Raw genomic sequence first — 12,251 nt, forward strand, 5'->3', positions numbered from 1 at the left:
GTTGGTGGTTACATTTCCTGGCGGCAATGTCCTTGCTGCCTCTAAGGGGGAGGTGAGAGTCTGCCAGGCATTCTCCACTTCAAAGACTGCCTAACAACCTTTGATATTCCTGGGAAGCTACTCTTCGACTATTCCCTACTTGCCCCCCACACACACTATCCTACTAGCATAGGTTAGAGAGCATATATGTGCATTAATCAATCTGGTTAGTAATCAGCATTCAGCAACAGTATCAATGAACAGAGCCTGACATATACCACCTCTCAGCCGCCTCCTCTCCAGGCTAAACATCCCCAGCTCTTTCAACCTTTCTTCATAGGACTTGGTCTCCAGACCCCTCACCATCTTCATCACCCTCCTCTGGACTTGTTCAGGCAATGATGACATCTAATGAGAGATTGTCTCCAAGAGAAACCTCTAGAGGATGATGAACTCTCAAACTCCCCTCTCCCATCAATGGCCATGAAGATGAAAAGAGATATACAGACTGAGAAACCAATTATAACAACGCCTGCAAGACAGTTCAGAAATATTACCAGCCACATTAACCCTTGAGGGGAAAGGGAGGGGAGTGCTTCATCTGACAACCTCTTTGAAAACAGCCATGGGTGCATAAACTTGCACAGATGGAGAAGATCAACTCAGGAACTAAACACACGAATGTGAAATTCTGGAAGGCTCACTTCAAAAAGGATGTGGGCAGAATGGAGTGGGTGAAGAGAGCAACGAGGATGATCAGGGCACAGGCAGCAATGACCTTGATGTTAACTGTCCACTCATTCCATTTTTGTCCTCATGTGGACCTTGGTTTTTACTTGACTAAAGACACCTTGTGTAACAAAAAGCCTCTTTTGTAATAAATAATGATATTTTATTCATTCTGCAGAAAAAGTCTAGCTATCATTTCGCACGCAAATGTCTTTTATATCTAATTACATTACGGTTCTTGGGGATTTCAATAAATCTCATCTTCCTGAGAAAACTTGGGCTGTAGTGTTCACTAAACCACAAATATTCTGGGGAAAGTAATTTTGTTGGTTTATTGTACACAAAATACTTGTTTAGGTGGCTCTCTTCCTGCCAGATGGCTTCCACACTTTTGTTTTTGTCAGTCATGACGGCTTCGTGGCACTTCTTGGTGAGCTTGTAAACTTCAGCCACAGTTCCGCCAAAGAAGCCTCCAGCATAGTAAAAATCCCCCTCATCAAGGGGAATGAAAGCTTCAGAGATGGGACGACGTTCGTAGGTAAATACCTTGCGCTCAGAGGCATAGAAAGCTGGGTGAATTGTGCCAAATACCTCACTCAAAATCTCTACTCCAACATGGTCACCAAACCGCATGTCTACATCGACACACACCAAAAACTCAACTTCATGGATAAAGCGCTGTTGAGAGTAGTGATTGATCATCTCCATCCGGCGCATGGAGATTTCCTGCCACCTGGGGTAATTTTGGACTTTCAGAGGGACTATCTCCCTTCCAGCTTTGACAGTGATGTTAGGAACAGCTTCAAGTCTGTCAGTGAAGATATAATACTTCACTCTATGCCCAGCCATGAAATAAGTCTCTGCAGTTTCTAGAAACTTCTGGAGGAAGACGACATACCTAGAAGAAACAAGAAGACTTTTATCATTAGTTATGGACAAGAAATACAAAACGGCCCATTATTATTTTGAGTAATAAATGAATCAAATTTTACAAATTTTGTTCAGACAAGAGATCAGAAACTATTGGACACCATTAATGACTGACATTGTTCTGAGGGAGAAAGCGTCCATTGTGTACGATTTCTTTCTGTAACGTTGCTCCAAGATACCAATGAGGTTGTTCCAAAGTGCCAAGATACAACAAATAAATTAACAGTTCTAAATTCATCATCAGTTGTAACTGATGAAAGCACTGGGGGGGGGGGGGATAATGATGGGAATGACCTCTCTTGTCCTGAGGTCTTACTGCTGCCGCCACCCCCACAGCTGCCCTTTCACGGAGCAATGCTGAGCAGCAGATTGATTCTCTTCCAAACCCACAGAGCCCCTGACCAGGACAGCCCAGGCTAGCCCCATCCAGTGAGAACCCGGAGGCTAAGGAGGATTAGCCCCGGTCCGTCCTCAGAGGGAGACCACCAAGGAAGCCAAGAGTTGCTCCCCAGAGGCAGGCAATGGCAAACCAACTCTGAACATCTCTCGCCTTGAAAATCCCACAGAGTCACCAAAGCAACAGAAGTTCATCCGCTTAGAAGGGTGTCCTTCACTTCAGGTTGCACTGCAAAGAAAACAGCTCCTGTCCCAGAAGCCAGGACCAGGTAGCTCCTGAGGGTGGGACTTTCTCCCCACCTGGGCAGCTAGAATTTAGAGCTTAGATTTCATAGTGATAATGGAGGGCACCAAGGGACATGATGTAAAATGCTCTTGGTGCCAGGGACTTCAATCCACATAAATACATACTGGGAGGTGGGGGCGGAGGGCCCTCAGCAGCAAAAGGGAGACTTTAGGTCAAATTCCACAAAGCAGAATCCACAGGGCACAAGAGGCTGGAGGCACCAGAACCATCCTGTGGACTCTCTCACAGTCATCCCCCACTTGGGTACCTCCTCTTTTCCTAATCACAGCACACTGCAGAACAGCTTTGACGTCCCCCCATGGTGGCCCCACCTCCACTGTTACTCAGGACATAGATGGTCCAGGGAGGTATTAATTCCCTTTTGTTCCTGTGGTCCCCAAGAGGGGGGAGGCACTACAGCTCCTTCTGCACAGATATGTGGCCCCAATCCACAATGGGAACATCATCTGCAGGAAGTGGGGAGGACCCACAAGCAATACAGGAATGTGGTGGAGTTTACAGTTTGGGTGACATCCACCTCCTGGACATCCATCTTCAGTGTCTGAAGTGAAGGCAGATCCTGGGTAGGAGATTCAGTGCTTTGACCCGACAGCCTTTCCATCACCTTGGGAGCAGGGGAAGTGATTCTGCCATGTGTCTACAGCAGGAAGGCTCAGACCATTTATTTAGCACCACCAGGCTACCCCACACAAGACAGGGGAGTGACAGAGAGATCAGCAGCAGAAAGAATACAACCTCATTCACACGAAAGGTCAGCCTTCAAACACCAAGACACCTAACCCCACGGCTCGCTTCAATGTCCAGTCAAGCCAGGCTTACTTTTTGATAGCAAACACTGTCAGTCCAACAGTTGTGTTCCTTTGTTTGAACTGTTCATTCAAGATATCCAAGTTGAAGGTCCCCTCCCAAATAATTGGGGCAAGCCATGGAGTCACTGTAAGGACATCAGTTCTCCTGTAGGGAAAGAAGACTTCTTCAGAATCACATTACAGAAATGCACAGATGATGTTTATATTAATTTGTTTGTCTGTTTATACTCCTCCTTTCCTCCCCAACAAACATCACCTTACATACTTTCCTGCACCTCCATTTTATCCCCACAACAACCCTGTGAGGTAGGCAAGGCTGTAGGCGACTGGCCCAAGCAGTCACCCAGCAAGCTTCCATGACAGACTGGACATTTTAGACCTGGCTCTCCAAGCCGTAGCATCTTGGCTCAGGCTGAGACGGCTGAAGCTGAATCCGACGAAGACGGAGGTTCCCTATCTGAGCCGGGGTGGCCCAGGAAGGGAGATCCCTTTGCCAACTCTTGACAGGGTGCCACTAATATCAGACCCTAAGGTCAAGAGCTAGGGAGTGCTCCTGGAGTCCTGTCTGGAAATGGAGGCCCAGGTAGCAGCCACTACCAAATCTGCCTTTTTTATCTTTGGCGTGTATGGCAGTTGGCCCCTTTTCTGGAGCATGATGACTTAGCAATGGTGATCCACACTATGGTCACCTCGAGAATAGATCACTGTAATGCTCTTTCCATGGGGCTACCTTTGACCATGACGCGGAAACTTCAGCTAGTGCAGAACACTGCAGCATGGTTGTTAATGGGGCTCCCTTGATGGGAGCACATTCAACCAGTGCTGAAAGAGCAGCACTGGCTATCTATTGTGTTCCCAGTCCATTTCAAGGTGTTGGTATTGACTTTTAAAATCCCATATGGTCGAAGGCCTGCCTATCTACAGGACTACCTTTCTCCATATGTTCTCCAGAGATCACTGCGTTCAAGGACACAAAACCTACTATCTATATCTGGACCAAGGGGGGGCACCAGAAATGTGGAATGCCCTCACGGAGGCCATAAGGGCCCTGCAGGATCTTTCCCAGTTCTGCAGTGTCTGCAAAACTGAATTATTTCGACAGGCCTTCAACATCTAAACTGGGAGAGGACAGCCACCCTACACTGCTGAGGAACTACGATCATTATAGGATCACTGTCAGAAGAAAGAACTCCATAATTATCAAACGTAATTATCAAACATTCCCCAGTGGGGTGAGGACAGAATTCAGCAGTTTTCCAGAAGACCACAGTGGTCCTTGCAAATGTTGAACCATTCTGAGCATTACTTACGGTGGCTTAAAGATCTCTGGCTATGGGTAAACCATTCTGAAAGAAAGAGAGAAGCTGGGTTTTAGGAATATTTCTCCTTAGAGTGAAGAATATCTGCAGGCCTTTCTGAAAAATTGTTCTCAACATCTTCAGCTACATTCAACTCACTTGTCTCTATTTCAGGGGATTTGCTGGTCATAGTGGTAGGGATAACTGGGGACTTGGTGGGACTCAGAGTATCAAGCATACTATTTCTAAGTGCTGAAGTATCCATACCTTTCTTCTTCCTCCCCCCCCCACACTCTCACTCCTCTTTCTCCCTTCCCCCCTGTGAATGCATAATAAATCCTTCTCTTCCCAGGATGTGTAGCACAACCTTGTATTAAACAGTGTAAAGTGCCTCTCCCCCAGATTCACACAGCCATGTCATCAGCTAGCAGGGAATGTGTGAGAACTGGAGATGTGAACATTCCTTACTTACAAAAGAGATAGTAGCGAGTAGCCTTTGAACCTTCAACCGCAAGTACATCTTTATGTTATTCTCTTGAAGTTATCTGTAACCCTGCCTTTTGAAGTAGTCTATAAGATACTATGCAACTCTGTACTCAGTATTACTTCCAAGGAATCTGTCCTTGGAACAAGTCATGGAGTTTCAATAAAACATGTCTTTGATTTAAAACAAAAGTTTGATTATTTCGAAATATCGATGCTTGACACAGAGCCACTGAGGGTTTTACCACATGATCAGCGCCATCAAGAAAGGCAGGCTCTGAAGCAGGCAAGGGCAAAAGGTGACTGCAGCAGCACTCCATTCTTTATCTGAGGCCACATCCCTGATTCTAGGAAGCTGTTCTTTAGCCCAGAAACATCCTTAGCTTTGTAGGACATTGTGAGCGTTCCTTATTTCTGATGCCAAAACTCCAAGATATACTGAACAGAAAGCTCTGCAATAGCCTTCCCTTACTTATAAGGTCTGCAAACATTTTTTCACAGTTAAAGGAGAATGCCTGGCTGTATTGCCCTTTCCTGATTGGTCCAGGCTTGTCCAATCTGAATAAGAGAGGCTGGAAGCTAAGCAGGGTCAACCCTAGATATGGGCTTAAGGATACCTGGCTTCAGGTAGTCCATTCTGAAGGAGAGAAAGAGAGATGCTGGGCCTTAGGAATCACTCTCCACAAAAGGAAGAAGAGTTTCCACCAGTCTGTCTGCAAGATTTCCCCAGAACTTACAGGATATAAGCAATGCTCCCTCTAAGCTGTAGAGTCTTGTGAGGAAAAATTATACTTTGTGATCTACTGGGATGAAAGTTCTGAGTGAGTGATTTGGCTCCTGCATGTTAGTATGTTCTGGGGCCAACCTTCCTAAGCTAAGACAAAAATGTGTGAGACAGAGGCTAAAAACTTTGAGCTAGCTCACACTAACTCAACTTAGAGGGAACACTGGATACAATGTGGCGGGCCCTGGGTCCAAGAGCCATTAAGGAACCCACCCCAAATGCAAGCGACTTCCTTCTGTACTGTTCCTTTGTCGAGGGTCTAGCCAGATCTGGGGCAGTGGAGACAGCGCTCCACTCCATCCCACTAGGAAGGTCAAATCTTGCCCACCTGCAGCCTTCTCAAAACAATCACAGGAAAGGAAGATTGGGCTCCCCTGGAAACATGTGCTGCCTCTACCCTGCCTCTGCTCAGCATTAAGTCTGCAGGGGCTGTTCCAGATTTTCCATTTTAATTTTTAAAATTAGGTTTGCGTGGTATTCTTTACCATTCAGCTAGGTAAAAATGCTGCAGTGAACACATGTCATCTTAGTGGAAGGTGTGGGATAGATGAGTGGCAGACAGTCATGTATTTTTTGTCACACATAGCTTGGATCTCTTGTGACTTTTTCATCTCTTGAGATGGACCACTGGGTCCACGCAGGTCAGTGTTGTCTCCTCCAACTGGCGGCAGCCATCCAGGATCCCAGATGGAGAAAGGTCTTTTGCCCCAGACTGTTTTAGCCAAAGAGGCCACACTTGCATCGAGGGTTTTCTGCATCCAAAGCAGGTGCCTGCCACCAAATCATGAGCCCGCAGCCTATGTACATCCCGCCTTTGGTGCAGTGGCACCAGCAACCCATCTCCTGCAAGACTTTCTGGCTGCAGATCTCTAATGCTTCAATCAGGGGTTTTCCCAACTGCACAATGCAAGATGCCAGAGCCTCCATCTGGTGCAAAGCATGCGCACTAGCACACAGTGGCAGCACAAACCAATGTAACACGAAATGGTATTTCGGTAGCTCTGTTTCTGGGAGTAAACCATCCAAGAGATCACTCTTGTTTCTGTGGAAGGATAAACTGGAGAATGCACTGGATGCAAATAAATTAATGTCATATATAACAGAATATAATCAGAATATAAAAGAAGTGTTTACCCTTATAGTTGTAGGATCTTTCCCTGCCCCACAACCCAATATCTTTTATTGTGAAAATGCTTGCCAAAGTATGCCCACTACTCCACACTACCTTATGGCCCCTCCCCAAGTTCAGACATCAACAGGGTAACCCACAACTGCACCTAGACAGCTCTGTTCCTAGCAAACCAGATTTTGTGGATGTGGAAGGAGAAATTATGCTCCATCTGGAGCAAGCATGTGTGCTACTACACAGTGACAGCTCTTGCTGAAATGCAAACCAATGTAATACAAAATGGTACCTTGATAACTTTATTTCCGATAAACCGTCCAAGATATCAGTCTGGTTACTGTGGAAAGAGAAAGTGGAGAATCCAATGGATGCAAGTTAATTAATGTCATATATAACAGAATATAATCAGAATATAAAACAAGTGTTTAGCTCTATAGTTTTAGGATCTTTCCCTGCTCCACAACCCAATACCTTTTTACATGAAAATGCTGCCTACTGAGTTTGATATCTACTGCATGCAAAGCATAAGAACATAAGAGAAGCCATGTTGGATCAGGCCAATGGCCCATCGAGTCCAACACTCTGTGTCACACAGTGGCCAATAATTTATATATAGAGAGATATATATACACACTGTGGCTAATAGCCACTGATGGACCTCTACTCCATATTTTTATCTAACCCCCTCTTGAAGCTGGCTATGCTTGTAGCCGCTACCACCTCCTGTGGCAGTGAATTCCACATGTCAATCACCCTTTGGGTGAAGAAGTACCTCCTTTTATCCATTTTAACCCGACTGCTCAGCAATTTCATTGAATGCCCACGAGTTCTCGTATTGTGAGAAAGGGAGAAAAGTACTTCTTTCTCTACCTTCTCCATCCCATGCATAATCTTGTAAACCTCTATCATGTCACCCTGCAGTCGACGTTTCTCCAAGCTAAAGAGCCCCAAGCGTTTTAACCTTTTTTCATAGCAAAAGTGTTCCAAACCTGTAATCATTCTAGTTGCCCTTTTCTGCATTTTTTCCAATGCTATAATATCCTTTTTGAGGTGCGGTGACCAGAATTGCACACAGTATTCCAAATGAGACCGCACCATCGATTTATACAAAGGCATGTCCACTAACGCACACTTATGACCCCTCCTCGAGTTCCGAAGTGAACAGGGTAACCCACAACTGCACCTGGATAGCTCTGCTTCTGAAAAACTAGATTTTGTTTCTGTGGGAGGAGAAATTATGGAATCCAGTGGACACACAAAATGTCACAGTAATCATTGTTCAGAATAGAAAACATTTTGCCTTAGTACTGTGGCTTGTCAGCTGAGAAAAGGTACCATTCATTTTAACTGAATTAAAGTTAATTTTAAAGTATTGTTAGTTTTTTCTACTATTCAGTCTTGTCTAAAACCTGCCTCACGGCAGCCCCATTTGAAGACCCTCCCACCCAGGAACACATTACCTCTGTGTTTCACATAATATTGAGATCCCCCTGGTCAGCCAGTGTCCTTCGGAGGTCTGCCTGGAATAAAATATTAAAAATCTCCTTTAACACAAGGAGGTGGGGTTGGGGAAGGAATCCCTACCATGTCATGCAGAAGTCACTTTCCTCCTCTCCTTTGCTTTAAACCCAAGCTATTTTGAATGCAAAGCAGGAGAAAGGATTTGTGTCCCACTCTTTCCCCACGGAGTACAGCATAGGCCTGGTGGTGATGCATTTCAAGTGCTGGGCTAGGACTGGGGAGACCCCAGTTCAAAACCACCCCCCCACCATGATGCTCTCTGTCCTGGAGCCGCTCATCCCATTCAGGTCTACCGCCTCCCTCACAGGAGGGCTGGGAAGCCAGAATGACGACATGGAGACCCAGTACACAGTCCTGAGCCTCTTGGGGGAATGGTGAGGTAAAAATATGGTAGATGGATGGATGGATCGATAGTGAACCTATGAGGTCACTATGGCTGAGAGACAGTTTGATTCATGGTTGTCTAATGCAATTAATGACTGAACAGAGATTTGAACCTCCCCAGTACAACCCTTTAGCCACAACACCACAGTGACACACTTCCTCACTCCCTCATGCCAAGTTTCCCTCTTTTAACAATGTTCCCTCTTCTACATCCATCCACCTTCATATCTAGCTGCCTCACTCAGGGGTGAAAGGCATGGGGGTAAAGGATTAAGTCACCTGTCCCCATGGACTGCAGTTCTGAATTTGGCCTCATGCTCCAGGAGGACAGAAAATGTTTCATTTCTTATTCAGTTCTTTCATAATGTATATTCCTGTGAGAAAACATTTTAAAAGGTATATATATATTAAAAGTTTCCTCACAGATCTTCAGTTATACACACACACACTATAACTGAAGATCTATATATGTATTAGAAAGCTGAACAACTATGCAAATTCAGGATTTCTAAAGTTCACCAATTAGAGAAGAAGGAAGGACAATATAGCTGTCTTAATGGTTCCTTAACCTAGTTAGATAGGAACCAATCAGACAGCAGAGCATAGCAATCCTATTGCCCCTTTTAGCAAACTTTGATAGGACCCAATCAAAAGATAGATTTTTCAATCTCCTTTCAGCATATAATTAGTTTGGTCAGTAGAAGGGACAGAGGAAAAGGTCTGAAGGACTTCATGAAACAGGGTCACAGCTGAAGTCTAGTTACCTGTGGCACAGAATTCCCTCCAGAGGTGGAAGACAACTTCCTTAGCTTTGTAGGACATTGTGAGCGTTCCTTATTTCTGATGCCAAAACTCCAAGATATACTGAGCAGAAAGCAATGTCTCCTGGTTCCACCTCCAAAGTCTCCTGGCTCCACCCCCAAAGTCCCCAGATATTTCTTGAATTGGACTTGGCAACCCTAAAGACTACTATTTTGGCCATGATAAAATATGACCAAATGTGATGCAACCAGTTATCTGTAGGTGGAAGTGCAGGTTTCTTCCAGTGGGCTGTAATCATCATTCAAGCTGTTGATAACAAAATGGAGATTACTTCAGAGTGATCAGGGCTTTTCTGGAGCAGGAACTCCTTTGCAATGCAGCCAATCCTCCAAGACCTTACAGGAGGCCCTGCACTAAGAGCCCTGTAAATTCTTGAAGGATAGGCTACATCGGGGGGGGGGGGGGTCGCCTAATATACAAAGGAGCTCCTGCTACAAAAAAACGCCCTGCCTGAGAGTGATTCTTTGTTCCCCATGAAGCATTCCAGAAATCGAACAGAAAAACGTCTGGCAAAAATAGAAGGGATTGAGCTGTAATATGGATAATCATTGGTCTTACTTGTTTCCAAAACCATTCTATCACCAGACAAGACCACATACATGTAAATAGTCTCCTATGTATCCACATTTTCTGTTACAAAGTGGTGACTTTAGTAAGCAAAACCTATAAAGCTTAAGCGGGGGGAAATACCACCAGGTTGTTATTTTGAGGAACTAAAATTTAATAATGGAACAAACACCTCCCCAGGACTAAACAGGGATATTGGTTTTTTATCGCATTACGTATTCTAAACCCACTCTCAGTGAATATAGCTATACATCCACAGTATTCCAATGTATTTCTCTTTAATAATAGTGTATCAGAATACTGTTTTATATTGACATAAACAATAAGAAGAAGATATTGGATTTATATCCCGCCCTCCACTCCGAATCTCAGAGTCTCAGAGTGACTGAGAGAGCTCTTATGGCAGCTGCCCTTTCAAGGACAACCTCTCACTTTCCTCTTCTCCACGGGGCTTCCATTGGATTTCACACTATCTGCCCCAGGGCTGCAACTCACTCCGCCACTTTCGCGCAGCAAACACGATCCTTTAAAAACCAGTTTCTGCTTGCCACACAAAAAAGGCGAAGCTAGTTGCAGCCCCAGGACAGGTAGTGTGAAATCTGATGGAAGCCTCGTGGAGAAGAGGCGTGTGAGAGCATCTACAGGATAAAAGTACATAGTCTGTTCCTTCAATTTCCTTCAGCCCATAGGAAAAGGAAAGGTCCCCTGTGCAAGCACCAGTTGTTTCCGACTCTGGGGTGACATTGCTTTCACAACGTTTTCACGGCAGACTTTTTACGGGGTGGTTTGCCATTGCCTTTTCCAGTCTTTTACACTTTGCCCCCAGCAAGCTGGGTACTCATTTTACCAACCTTGGAAGGATGGAAGGCTGAGTCAACCTTGGGCCAGCTACCTGAACCAGCTTTCACTGGGATCGAACTCAGGTCGTGAGCAGAGAGTTCAGATCACAGTATTGCAGTACTGCTGCTTTACCACTCAGCCCACGTGGACATAGCCTAACAAAGAGTGGCATTTTTTTAAACCTCCCATATAACACAGCAAAGAAAGCACATTAAAACAGGCCAACATAAACGCCGTTCGAATATGGGGATCAATCAAAGAAAAATACTCTGCAAGTGAACCATTAAAAGAAATCCCCCATAGCACAGGAGAGCAATGCCCAGAAGCAAGACTTCTAAGGTCTTGAATCTCACTGTCCCCTGAGAAGAGGGCTTTCTTGCTACCCACTTCTCCAGTTACCATTTTGGGACTGGCTAAGCACAATTGCTGCAAAGACTGCAAGTATTATTGGTTTTAGAAAGGATCTGGAGAATTCAAGGTGGAAAGTAAAGTAAATACTGGCAAAAGTGCAAAATACAAAGTTTACCTGCTAACAATTTTCCCTTCTTAACAGCAGTATACTTATAAATTATATGCCATCTTTTGAATGCCATCTTTCACTTCCTCATTCTCCCCTAGACTTCCGTGAGATAAACTTTAAAACCCAGATGAACAAAGCAGGAGTCAAGTTTCACCTTTAAGACCAACCAATTTTTATTTAGAATGTAAGCTTTCGTATGTTCTAAATAAAAATTGGTTGGTCTTAAAGGTGAAACTTGACTCCTGCTTTGTTCAACTGCTTCAGACCAACACGGCTGCCTGCTTGGATCTACCTAAAACCCAGACTATGTCAGCACTGTCCCAGGCTGAGTTAAAATAATGCATCTGTTCACAGGATAGCCCAGTTACAACGGTGCTCCGTCTCCATAGTGTACATCCCATAGCGTTGCCAAGTCCAATTCAAGAAATATCTTGGGACTTTGGGGGTGGAGCCAGGAGACTTTGGGGGTGGAGCCAGGAGACATTAGCGGTGGAGCCAAGATCAAGGCTGTGACAAGCATAATTGAACTCCAAAGGGAGTTCTGGCCATCACATTTAAAGGGACGGCACACCTTTTCAATGCCTTCCTTCCTAGGGAAACAAATGAAGAATAGGGGCACCTTCTTTTGGGGCTCATAGCATTGGACCCCCGGTCCAATCTTTTTGAAACTTGGGGGGTACTTTGGGGAGAGGCACTAGATGCTATATTGAAAATTTGGTGCCTTTACCTCAAAAAACAGCCCCACCAGAGCCCCAG

The 12,251-nt window shown here is 44.9% G+C and overlaps 2 protein-coding genes across 2 annotated transcripts in view; both read right to left on the reverse strand.

Annotated features, from left to right (window-relative positions):
- LOC132580581 (histo-blood group ABO system transferase 1-like) overlaps window positions 1-8,365 on the reverse strand; it is a 97,219-nt gene extending 88,854 nt beyond the window's left edge. Inside the window, exons 1-2 of the mRNA XM_060251485.1 lie at window positions 8,302-8,365; window positions 6,729-6,772 (exon numbers count right to left, since the gene is read on the reverse strand). The gene's annotated coding sequence lies outside the window, so the exon portion shown is untranslated. The remainder of the gene's footprint in view (window positions 1-6,728; window positions 6,773-8,301) is intronic.
- Window positions 850-4,638, reverse strand: LOC132580044 (histo-blood group ABO system transferase 1-like). The gene is made up of 3 exons (XM_060250650.1): window positions 4,608-4,638; window positions 3,161-3,314; window positions 850-1,606 (listed from the first exon to the last, which is right to left on the reverse strand). Exons 1-3 carry the CDS (start codon window positions 4,636-4,638, stop codon window positions 901-903), a joined length of 891 nt encoding a protein of 296 aa, XP_060106633.1. The 3' UTR covers window positions 850-900.
- Window positions 8,366-12,251: the final 3,886 nt, after the last annotated feature.

Source organism: Heteronotia binoei, chromosome 12 (genome assembly GCF_032191835.1).
Source record: "Heteronotia binoei isolate CCM8104 ecotype False Entrance Well chromosome 12, APGP_CSIRO_Hbin_v1, whole genome shotgun sequence".
Classification (NCBI taxonomy): domain Eukaryota; kingdom Metazoa; phylum Chordata; class Lepidosauria; order Squamata; family Gekkonidae; genus Heteronotia; species Heteronotia binoei.